The sequence below is a fragment of the Grammomys surdaster genome, unplaced genomic scaffold (assembly GCF_004785775.1).
Source record: "Grammomys surdaster isolate TR1022 unplaced genomic scaffold, NIH_TR_1.0 130, whole genome shotgun sequence".
Taxonomy (NCBI): domain Eukaryota; kingdom Metazoa; phylum Chordata; class Mammalia; order Rodentia; family Muridae; genus Grammomys; species Grammomys surdaster.
Genome location: NW_021604588.1, coordinates 21,849,105 through 21,861,685, shown reverse-complemented (window position 1 = coordinate 21,861,685; position 12,581 = coordinate 21,849,105). Strand labels below are relative to the sequence as shown.

General features: G+C 49.4%; 1 protein-coding gene across 1 annotated transcript in view; it reads left to right on the top strand.

The window, feature by feature from the left end:
• Positions 1-12,581, top strand: part of Smyd2 (SET and MYND domain containing 2) — a 41,175-nt gene that overhangs the window by 19,971 nt on the left and 8,623 nt on the right. Inside the window, exons 3-6 of the mRNA XM_028761119.1 lie at positions 2,009-2,119; positions 4,378-4,438; positions 5,086-5,210; positions 10,069-10,136. Coding sequence (XP_028616952.1) covers positions 2,009-2,119; positions 4,378-4,438; positions 5,086-5,210; positions 10,069-10,136 — 365 coding nt within the window. The remainder of the gene's footprint in view (positions 1-2,008; positions 2,120-4,377; positions 4,439-5,085; positions 5,211-10,068; positions 10,137-12,581) is intronic.

Here is a 12,581-nt window from a genome sequence, read left to right as displayed (position 1 = left end):
CCAGGGTCTCTCACTGGCCTGGGGCTGGCCACTTAGGCTGGGCTATCTGGCCCATCTGGCCCTAGGGATCCTCTAGTTTCTGCATCTCCAGTGGTGAAATCACACACACCGCCTTACCTTTTTAACAAGGGTTCTGGAACTCAAACGCAGGTCCTGATGCTTGCAGGACAAACCCTTAACCAGTGACCCATCTCCGAGCTCGAGGCTAACCCAGAGGGTAGAATAGAAAGATCGGCTAGAGTTGGAGGTCGTCTGTGAGTGTCACATCCAGGGTGACTCTAGGCATTTGTTCTAGGCTTCTGGAAGAATGGAATTTCTGCTTCCTGAGCTGGGGAAGGCAGAGGATAGAACAGGCCAGGCCAGGCCAGATCCATTGTGGACCAGACAGTACTCCTGACCTCCCAGAGCACTCAAGCATCTAACGTTACTTCCCAATCTCTCCCTACATCCTAGCCCTTCCTCCCCAGATCCCCCACCATTTTTGCTACTGCTTGGGTTTCCTTTCCTTTACTGTGATAAAACACTCAGACTAGAAGCGACCTGGGAAGGAAAGTGTTTATTTGGCTTTTTCTTTTAGGTCACATCCCACCTTAGAAGGAACTTGGTGCAGGACCCGGGGCAGGCACTGAGGCAGAACCCTTGGAGGAAAGCTGCTCACTGGCTTGGTTAGGCTCATGCTCAGCCCCCAGCTCTCTTATACAGTCCAGGCCTTCCTGCCTAGGGATGGTGCCGCCCACAGTGGGCTGAATCCTCTCACAGTAATCATAAACCAAGACAGTGTCTTATAGATATGGCCACAGGTCAGCCTGATCAAAGCAACTCCTCATTTAAAGTTTCCATTCTCAGGAGACTCTAGGCTGTGTCAGGTTTATAATACAGACTGAGCAAGATGGCTGATCGCCTTGACTCCTGTCCTTCAGTGGGCACGCCACCAAAACCACTTTCCTCCCAGTGCTCCACCAGAACTGCTCTTTCTGCTCTGCTTTTGATTTCAAATCAGTCATCAGTGACATCGGCGGTGACAGGAGTTTTCAGTGGCCTCTCATGGTTCCGTCACCAGCCCTTGTCATTTGCCCTTCATCCCTAAGTACTTTCTTTAGAGTCTTCAGAACACTCCCTTCCCCTCGCCTATGCACAGATGGTACCACCGACCCTCCACTGGTGAGTGGGCAGTCTTTGCCTCTTTACCAGAAGCAAAAAGGCCAGAAAGGCGATAGGAAGGAAGATAGTGGATGTCTTTGCTGGAGTCTGGTCTGTAACAGACCCTCATTTGTACAAAATGGCAAGAGAGACTGTTATCAGTGATTTGTCCCGATTTGAGACCAGAGGCGGAGAAGCACCACCAGCATTACAGACAGGTCTTTTGTCCAGGTCCCCTGCCCCTCGGTTGGGTCTCAGCCCACACACACGGTAGGAAGATGTGGGGCTTCCAGACAGGAAGAAAACAGGAAGCAGTCAGGTATGGTGGCTCACACTTATATCATACCAGCACTCAGGAGGCTGAGGCAGGTGGGTTGCTATGAAGAAAAGTCTAGTCTAGGGCTATATAGTGAATCCCAGGCTAGCCTGAACTACAGCATGAAACCCTTAAAAAAAATCCCTTAATAACAAAAAATACATTGACCAAGCCAGAGAGGATCAAAGCTAGGGGATCGCACCTGTTTTCCAAGTGTGTTGTCATCTCTAGTTTGTGAGCATTCCTGAGCTCTCCAAGAGGAAACATGTTCTACGTGAAGTTGATGGGGGACATAGTGCAGGTCTCTTCATACCTTTGTGTGTGTGTGTGTATTTTTCTGTGCACGTGTGTGTGCGCATATCTTTCACTGTGCATATGTGCCTGTTTGTGTGTATCTGTGTGTGTGTGTGTGTATGTGTATCTCTGTGTGTGTGTGTATGTCTGTATATATTTGTGTATCTGTCTGTATGTGTATGTCTCTCTCTCTCTGTCTGTTTCAATATGTGGATGTGTCTATATATTGACAGTTTTCCCCCCCTAAAACCTGCCCAGAAAGAAGACTGGCCCCTGCACAAGCTGGAGTGCTCGTCCATGGTTGTTTTTGGGGAGAACTGGAATCCTTCGGAGACCGTGCGGCTCACAGCAAGGATCTTGGCCAAACAGGTGAGGAAACGTGAGACGGTCCTGCTACTTGAATTTTCATGAAAGGTCACAAAGATGACTGTCAGAGGTAGGCTGAGCATGTGACTAAATATCCTTGTACTTCAGCTCCAGTCGCACCCACATGTGATAGGGACACAGTTGGGCACAGGCTTTGCTTTTACCTCTTTCTTATCCCAGAAGAGGAACATACCTGTAACAGTCCAATCCAGAGCTTTCTTTGGGATTTGTTTACACAGAAAGGCATGGCCATGACGTTATAGCTTGAAAGACCAGACCTGTGAAAATTTCCTAGAGTTTCCAGTGAACCAGACTGGTCGGGGAAGCTCTGTGCGTTCCCCTCTTTGCTTTGTGTGTGGAGGCACCATGTCCCCTCTCGTGTCATTTTGTACCTCTGCCACCTTGCTCGCCTATGTGTAGACAGGTAAGGACCCAGAGGGAGGCCCAGGGATGGTGCATAGACAAAGAGGAGTGTGAGAGTAGAACCAGGCTGAGGAGGAGAAGAGCCCGGGGTGGGGAGAAGAGCTGCCCAGTATATTCTTCTAAGGATATGTCAGGACTGTTTGTTGATGTGTGGTCAGTCCTTCCCAAGCATCTGAGAATTGCAGGCCTCTTCTGCAACAGCCGGGGTTCTGAAGTCAGTGGGAAGATGTGAGGAACTTATCTTTGTCATCCACTGACATATAAGGGATAGTAAGAGGCAGTATGTCTGTGGAGGGTAGAGGCCTTGCTGGCTGTGTCCCTGTGCCTTGGCAGCGAGGCCTCTGAGCTGCAGATTGGTTTTAAAGCTTAACTTCATCCGCCTCTGGCTCTCTCCTCCCTTCCAGCTCCCACCTCCTCTTCCAGTTTGCCGCCGTTGTTTTAATCTGAGTATGAGTGTAACGATTGGCGTGTTCTTGTCCCCAGATCAGGTTTAGGATCCCAAATGTGTAAACAGCAGTAGAACATTCTAGAACTCTGAGGTCATCTTCCCACTGCGTTCAGCTGGGGTCGGGTGGCTAAAAGGGCTGTCTCTGAGTAAGCAGAGGAGACATTGCCTGCAGACTAAGACCCAGAGATGAAGGTGGGCTTTTTCCTGAAGAAGGCCAACTACCCCTTCATAAATGACAGTTCTCTGTGAGTTATTGATCAGTGGCAGAACGAGGAACAGGAGTCGTTGTGAGTGGTGCAGTCTGGGGTAACCAGTCCTTCAGATTGTATCAAGACCTGACCATTGGGAGACCCGTCTGTTCCTCATCTGCCTTCCAGTGTCTCTGGCAGTACTGTGTTAAGGACTCAGAAGGAACTTGCATGCTACCTCGCTGCCCCTGGGTAGGATGACTTCTTACAGAAGTGAGCCTAGTGAATGGAAGATGTCAATTCTGGTTATGATTCCCGGGCAAGCAGTCTGAGGGCTGGGATGGGTTTAGAGGTTCCCTTCAGTTTCCATTATAATTACCACTAATCAACTGCTAAGTAAAAAGGTACCTGACCATCTTTTTTTTTATCCCTGTAGGAATAGGTGGTTAAAAAAAAACCCAGACCATTTGTATTCTAGGAGCCTGCAAAGGATTAGGGGAGAATAGGAGGGAAGCTTACTATGTTAAGGAGGGAGGTGAGAGCACCTGCCAGACCAGCCACCTGTATCCCCAAGTTGAATGGCCAGATTACAAAGCCCTGGCCTCGCCTCGGGCCAGCTACTGAGCTCTGCGTTTGAACTCTTGTCAACACCAAGTTTATTCATGTTCTCAAAGCCTCGTGGGTCCACTATTGTTAGCTCCTCTTGGGGGGTCTAGAACAAAGGCAGAGTGCGTTTCCAGTGAGGCCCGGCTTGCAGATACAACCCAGAATGTTCCTTTTGAAACGTGGAATTTGAGATCATTTTAGCCTATGCTTAAAGAAAGTGGGAAACGGACGGGGGTTCATTTTGTTCCTCTTTAGAAGGAGAAGTAATAAATTGTATGGTTTGTCGTAGACTCAACCCTTTCAAGTCGGGACCCTAAAAAGTTGTTTTCTGGCCCTGTTCTTTCCTGTAATGAGCATTTCTGAGCCTACTGTGTGTGCAATGTGCCAGGGTATTAGGGAGACAGTGGACCCTTTCAAAAGCTTTTAAAATAAGCCCTTTGGATCTGGAGGGCAGACAGACTCAGCACCAAGTGTGGACTCCTCGAGTAGATTTCTTCTTGAATGTGGCAGTGTTATCTTCTTGTGGACATAACTAGGAAGGTGCTGTTGACCCCAGGCATTGACATTCCTCTCTGATTTTTGTCTCCGATTACTAGAAAATCCACCCAGAGAGGACACCTTCAGAGAAACTGTTGGCTGTGAGGGAGTTTGAGTCACGTAAGTATTTCTCTGATAGGTACACTTTTGTCTTAGTGACAGATTTAATGTGCATCCAGTGGTTCTGAGGGCAGAAATAACTTGTTCCCAGGAAGGATGGTAACTTTCAAAACCAAATGCCCTTAGCCTTGTTTCTGCTGAGTGTACAAGTCCATCAGGACATGACAGGGGCTTTGAAGCATACGAGGCAGCCCTCTCCTGCTCTCCGTGTGCTGGACGGTTCTAGGTCCTAGCAGCACTACAGTCTAGGAAGTAGCTGTGACATCTGCGTGTGCACATGTGCATGTGTCCGTGCATGTATGCAGGTGTTCATGCACTCACGGAAAGGTTTGTGTGGAAGCCAGAGGACAACGTTGGGCATGACAGTTTACCAGCTGAACTGTTTCCTCAGCCCGCTCCTGATGGCCTTCCCAAAAGGCATTCAGTCAGGGCTATCCAGCTGCTTGACTGTGACCCAGATTCCAGTGGCCTAAAGTGAGGGACCTTGAGGCTGGCTGTCATTTACAGTTACATCTCTCTTACCTCCCTGTGGCTCATGGTCGGTTGGATAGGGAAAGTGTTCTCTGAGGCTGGACGTGGTGCCCCCACCCCACTGTTTACAACAGGAGAGAGCCAGGGTTTCTGTGGTGATGGGTTGTTCCCCGCAGACCTGGACAAGCTGGACAACGAGAAGAAGGAGCTCATCCAGAGTGACATCGCCACTCTCCATCAGTTCTACTCCAAGCACCTGGACTTCCCCGACCACGCCAGCCTCGTGGTGCTCTTCGCCCAGGTAAGGGTGCCAGCCCCCAGGAAGACCTTCCCGTAGCAGCCCATGAGGGAATCTACCTGACAGGGTCTTGGACCCCTGGGAAGTGAGCACAGGCGAAGTCCTGGGACTCACCGGCCCACCCAGGCTTGCCCAGGCCAATGAGAGACCTTTTCTCAAAAATCAAATTGGACAAGGGCAGAGAGATGGCTTAGAGGTTAAGAGCATTTGTTGCTCTTTTGAGGACTTGGGTTCGGTTCCCAGCACCCATGCATTGGGTCACAATCCTCTGTAACTCCAGTTCTGGGAGATCTAGGCTCTCTGCTGACCCCCACAGGTATACATTGCACGTACATACAGGCAAGGCATTCATATACGTAAAATAAAACGGAAAACATGGACAGCGACTGAGAAACAACACCCAAGGTTGTCCTCCATCCTCCATGCCACATACGTGAAAACGCACCACACAGACACGCCCACACGCCATGTGGTAAAAACATACTAAGCATTATTACACACAGAAGGGAGAAGTGAGTCTTCCCTCAGTTCAGGTCCAGTGTAAACCTCTTTTAATGGTTCAGTGGATTTCCACAGACCTAGTGTTTATGTCACTACATCTCTACCACGATTATTATAATCAGAAAACAACTCCTTGTACGAGGACTCATGGCTTCCAGTTACAAACGTTCAGAAGCCGATAGTCTTCCTCGTGCCCACACCTGGGTTTGCACCACACTGGCCCCAGCGTCTGTTCCCATCACTGTCACCTCACCGCTGTGATGAGAGACTCAACAAGCAACTTAGGAAGGAGTTTCTTCTGGCTCGTGACTTGAGGGTACAGTCCACGGTGGGGAGGTGGGTGGCTGGGGCTAAGGAGGGCATCAGGGCTGCTGTGCACCTCACTCTTCCCTCAGTCCTGCCCCTGCCCATGTCATGATGCCACACGCATTGAGGTTAAGCCATCCCTCTTTGGTTAAGGTAACCTAGGCACCCCCTAGGTGTCCAATGCTTGTTTCTGGAGCAAATGTAGATGTTGTCAGTATTAGTCATCACAATACCCAAAGGTGGTGGGTGTGGGTTAGGGCAGAGAGAGCCCTTGGGGCCTGGATACACGGGAGGCTTTCCTCCCCGTGGCGTGCTTACGTGAGAGTGAAGTTTGTCACAAGCTGTGGGAAAGCAGACCTCCCGTTAGCAGCGTGACTCCTGCTGGCGGGCCTTCCACATGTTGATGTGTCTGGCTCACAGGGATTACATGAGACTACATGTTCACATCAAAGCCAAGTGCATGTGTGGAAAAATGAAGTGAGCCATCTGTGTGCCTGAGGGAACACGCGTACAGGTATATGTATGTGTGTATAGGCATAGGCATAGCTACATATTACAGGTATATGTGTGTGCGTGTAAGGCATACCTATATATAACTAGGTAATTTATTCCTTACAACCTTAATGCTGATTAAATTTTAGTATCCATTCCAAAACTGTTCATGCACACATTCATGCTACATTTCTGCTTTTTTAAAGTAGGATCTGATATAGTTCAGGCTAGAATCAAACTATGTAGCCAGAGGTGGACATTAAGTTTCTGATTCTCTTGCCTCTACTTCACGAGTTCAGGAATTACAGGTACGCACCACCACTCCCCAGGCTTCCTGTATTCTGGACAAGCACTCCACCCTCTGAGCCACACCCAAATCCCCCCACCCTCGTGTATTCCATCTGTGGATTTTAGGGGTAAATTCAGTACCCCTGAAGAAAATGCCAAGGCAAAAAGGAGGTGTGGTCCATCCCCAACTTATCCTCTGACCTCGCCTCCTCTGCCCCCAGCTGTGTGTGTGCTGTCCTCCCCCTGAGCCTTTGGCAGCTCTGGAGGCCCCTGTAGTGTTGTAGCAGCAGCTGGCAGCTGAAGGTGACTGCGGGCCTCTGAGCTGGGTTTTAATCACTCCAAACCTGTGCGCTGGGTTTTAATCACTCCAAACCTGTGCGTGGCTGGGAAGTATATTCCTGGTGCGCAGCCTACATCTAGTTTAAATGCTAATTATGAGAATAGCTTTAGCAAGGCACTTACGCCTGATTTGACTGGGAAAAAAAGACCATAGCCCATGCATCTTTCTTAATGTGCAAGTCCCCTCTTCTCTAGGAATAGCTCGGAAGGGAGGGAAAGCTGGCAGGAAAATCACCATACAGTTTGGCTCAAACACCATCACCAGGTCTCCAGAAGGAAGAGTGATGACACTCTGGCTCACAGGAGGAGATGCATGCACACTCCCACACGATAACGGGAGGGGTGGAGGGTGAAGACTCTGATGTCAGCTTGCCCTCCTGGGGGGATGGAGTAGGGCTGACCCACCCATGGTGCCATAGCAGAGGGGTTACAGATGAGCGGATCGAGGGCTCAGTTCCCAAAGGCCAGGGAGCCGACCATCCCTCCATCTGTCTTGATATTTCTTCTTAATCTCCTTTTCACTCTGGTTTAGCAAGCATTTGTCTTCGGCCATTGTGAGTACCACACTGAGGCAGGCGTCCAGCAGGAGAAGCCATTTTGAGTAGTACTTAGCCAGTACTTAGGAATAGAGTTTCTACTCAAAGAAATTCTGCTGAATGAAAGAAAATTCCGATTAATTCTACCTAATGTGGGTTGGTAGCCATTGGTTAAAGTACCAACTATGCGCTTGGTCAGGATGCTTGGAACTAGCACAAGAGACAGCCGTGCAAAGTCCTTTACTTAGGAATGCCTGGTCTCCGGGATTTATGAGCTGTAGCACCCACTTCCTATTTCTTTTTCCTCCTTCTCTCCCTCCTGTGCCTCCCCCTCATCTTTCTTTTTCTTCCTCTTCCTTTTTGCCTCAAGCACTGCAAATAAAACTGTGGCCTTCGCCATGGTAAACGCCAAGATTCCTAAACGTTTCCAATAACACTTTAGCTCCATGTGAAATCTCCACGTTAGCAATTAACAGATGCAGCTGTCATGAGAAGCAGTGAGGCTGGAAGGACTGCTCAGCGAGTAAAGCCCGTGCCATGCAAGTGTGAGGACCCAATTCAGACCCCAGGACCCCCATACAGCTAGCCATAGCCATGAGCACTAGTCAGCCCCAACAGTGGTCCTACAGCAATAGGAGAGGTTCAGAAGGAACACTCAGAAGCTTGCAAGCCAGCAAGCCTGCCTTCCACCACTGCAAACAAGAGACCCAGTCTCAGATGAGGTGGAAGATGAGAATTGATACCGGAGGTTGTCCTTGAACCTACACACTCGCACACACATACACACACATACATGCACGCACACACACACAGACACAGGCATGCACACATACACTCACAAACACAAGCACACAGACACAAGTGTACCCACGCTCACGTGCTCATACACACACACACGCACACACACACACACACCACCCCAGCTGATGCATAGCAAACTTTTAAAATGGAGCAAGCAGTCTGGTGTACAGAAGCCACGCTTTGTCAGTGTGCCCTGTCTAGCTTCCTTCATGCTACTCCCGTCTCACACATCCTGGAACCAGTCACTCAGCCATGTGGACCTGTGAGCCCCGGTTTCCATGGGAGTAAGGTAGGCTGCTCTATTCACACTAGCAAGATACTGTATCCAATGCTCTCTGGAGGAAAACTCTGAGGCGTGTATTGTCTCTCAGACCTCATCACTGGCAGGCTTCATGATGGTAACTTCTAGAAAGAGACGACACTGGTTGTGCCAGGCCTGAGATTTTTCAGTACTTACAAAGAACACCTATGGAATTGTCTCTCACAGGCTAAAAGTTGCCTTGAGTGTCCTTCTGTGTAAAGAATCCTGCACGTTATTCTGCTTATGTGGAAATTATTAACACTGTATGTGAAAAGAGAAATTTGCAGAATTGTCATACGTAGCCATCGTTCTCAGCCTGTCGGCCTTGACTTAGTCCTCTGGTGTGTGTGTGTGTGTGTGTGTGCACGCGTGTGCGCACACACGCACATGCACATGTGCTCTCATGTATAAGGAAGCTTCAGATCACCTTGTATGTCCTTCCACAAGAGCTGTCCACTTGGTGTTCTGAGATGGACCTGTCTGTCACTGGGTTCTGAGGCTCTCCAGTTAGGCCAGGCAGACAGCCAAGGAGCTCCAGGGATCTGTCTGTCTGCACCTCTTCCATGCTGGGATTATAAGTGTACACTGCAGGGGTCAAGCTCAGGTCTCCATGCTTGAGGCCAGCATCTTCTGACTGAGTGGTCTCCTTCCTAAGCCCAGCTCTAACCACTTATCCTCAGTGTTCTCAGAGGTGAGAAAAGGACCAGGGACCGATTTGGGTGAAATATGAAAGACAAAAGTCTCATTGCCTTAGTCAGGGTCCTCGGTTCCACTACCCTTCAGAGGATGGGACCACAGTCCCACAAGTGAGGAGAGGCTTTGAAGTTACCACCTCAGCTCCTGAGATGGACATTGGGTTACAAGTATCCTCCCTCTCTCCCTCCTTTGCTCCTTCCCTCCCTCCCTCTCTCTCTCTCTTGCACACATCACACACACCATAGTCTCACTGGAACTCTTCCCATGAAGCAGCCATAGCCCCATCCCAGCACCCGCCCCCCACGTGTCCCCACACCACTCTAACTCGGAGGAGCGAGCGCTCTGAGCTCGTGGAGAGGAGCTTTGACCCAGCGTGTCTGCTTCTCTTTGTTGACACACTCAGAGTAAATTTTATTTGGACAAAGGATGCCATGGCCACAGAAACACCTTCAACCCCACCAAGCCAGAATGTCTTTGATAATTTGGTGAGGGCTGAGCTGAAGAAATGGTGTGCAGTGGGAGAGGGGATCCGTAACTGCAGGTTTCTTTGTTCCCCCCCCGCCCCGGCCCCCCACCCCACCCCACCCCCATTTCTCTGCAGGTGAACTGCAATGGCTTCACTATTGAAGACGAGGAGCTCTCTCATTTGGGATCAGCGATATTTCCCGAGTAGGTTGAGTCTGACTTCGTTTCTTTCCCTTTGTACTTATTTAACACTAATTTGATTTTTTACATAACCCACCTGACTGCGTGTGGCAGACATGAAACTCCAAGTGAATTAAGACAGCTTTTTAATCTGTCAGATTTCAAAATATTTCCCCTCCACTTAAGGATCCGGAGGTGGCAGTTAGCAGAGCGGTGGCGGAGACACCCCGCCAGGCCCAGAGCTGTTGTTAAGAAGAAGCCTGTGGCTTGCTGGGAAGCATGCTCTCGGCGGGCCTGCGGCTCTGGAGAGCTTGTTTCTTATGCTCAAAGTGAGACATTAATTGTGCATGCAAGGATTAACTATGGTTTACGTAGAGAATTATGAACTCTTGCCCATCTGCCTGTTTTGGAAAATACCAGTGGAAAGTGGCATGGTTTGGAGGGATATTACCAGGCTGAGATAGTAAACTAGAGAAAGTTTTCAAAGTATTATTGGGCATTCCCCCCTCCTGATTTCAGGAATATCTGAATAATTCCTGAAAGGCCAGCTAGATCATGTGGAAATTCCAGAGCAGTTGGTCCCCGTTTTAGGGGAGGCTCTGTGCATCCTGAACGGATCTTCCCCGTCATTCCGTGATCTAGAGGGTGAGCGTGCTTGGCACTCTGTTGAAATCCACTGAGGATGCCTGCTGCTCCTCACCTGCCACTTCACGCACCGGTTGTGAGTGTGCATGCCTGCATGTATGCATGCTTGTGTGTGCTTCTGGGCTGCAGGCGTCAGGGAAGTCAGGAGAAAGGGACCTGAGTGAGCAGACCTTGGCTTCTACAGCTTTCTCCAGAGAGAGAAAAGGTACTGGCGTTGGCCCTGATGCCAAGGTGAGGTCAGCTGCAGGCAGAACCGTGGAGAGGACCAGAGTCCCTCTTGGCAGAGATTCTCTTAGACTTTTGTAGTTGGGAAGAGAACAGAGAAAAGGACAGGCACAGACTTTGTGAAGACAGCCCAGACAGCCATTGAACTCTGCATTGTGGCTTGTTGATGAATGTCTGAGGATGTCTGAATTTGAGTCCTTACCATGTCCCATGGTGGCCAGAAATGACAACTGTGGATCCTGAGTTGCTTTCCTGTTTGTCTTAGCGCCCTCTCCATCACCTCTGTTCAGAGAGACAGAGAGAGAGCCTAGCACTTCTCCAAGATGGTTCTAGAATCCTGCTATTCATTGCTATTACCATATGCCCTTGGGAGCTTTGCCTAGCTGACATCCTGGCACCTGATGTCCTATGCATCCCTGTAGGGATCTAAGAAGGCTGAAGTATTAGATAGAGATGTCCCTCCCCGAGACCAAGAACCAGCTACCTGTTCATGCCAGGTGTGAAGCCAGTCACCCACTCTGTTCTGACCTCTAGCAGGCAGAATAGAGGAGGGTCACTTCCCTCCAGGACACACCACAATGGGGCAGTAACCTTCAGTGGTCCTGAGACCCCTTTGCATCTTTGAATCCTGTGACAAGCAAGAGAAGGGTTCTGGTCTCTCATGGGTCAGGCAGTGCTGGCCCTCCTAGTGGTGACATGGACAGGCGTGCCCACGAGAGCTTAAGCCCCGGTTTCTGGGCACTTTTAATTGGGGAAAAATCCTTTGGGACTGAAATCACATCAATGTGTGATTTCAAAGGCAGCATCTGTGAGATCAAGCACTTTCCCCTGTAGTTTAGAAATTTCTGTTCTCAGAACTTTGACCTTGAAATAATCAGAAAGCTCAAAGCATCTCACCTAGGCGAGTTTCTCTCCTGTCACTGTCCCTAAAAAGCAGACAGCAGCGGGAGCGGCCATGTCCCAATTTCCCAGATTTGGAGATTGAGGTGCTTCTCTGGGGCCCTGGGGGTTGGGGATCACAGCTCATCCTCCCTCAAGCAGCCGGGATTTCTCAACATCTGAAGGGAGCCTTTCAGAAATGATCCACTTAGACAGAAAGGCAGCCCCTTTGTCTTGCACCTGTGTGCACATGGGGGCGTCAGCTGCAGGCGTTGTCGTGTGAGTCTGTCTATCCAGACGGAATACTTAGGATAGTTGTTATTTGCTTATAGTTAGAGATCAGATTTCCTATGAGGATTTCAATTCTTGAGTATAATGAAAAGAGTAACGTGTCAGACATCAGAGCTGAGGATGTGGTTCGTTGGGTAGAGTACTTGCCTAGCATGTTTGGAGCCCTGGGTTTGGGCCCCAGAACTGCATAGATTGGGTGTGTTGACACATCAGTGGGTCAAACCTTCAAAGTCTCGAAGTGGATTTATAGTGAATTCTCAGATCAATCGGGACTACTGGAGACCCCGTCTTAAAAAAACAAACAAAACGAAAATGCTAAATACTATTCTAAATGCTCAGTGGACATGCTCTTAGGATAGTCTGAGCTGGCTGACTGTAGACTTTTAACTGTCGTGAACATGCTCTTAGGATAGTCTGAGCTGGCTGACT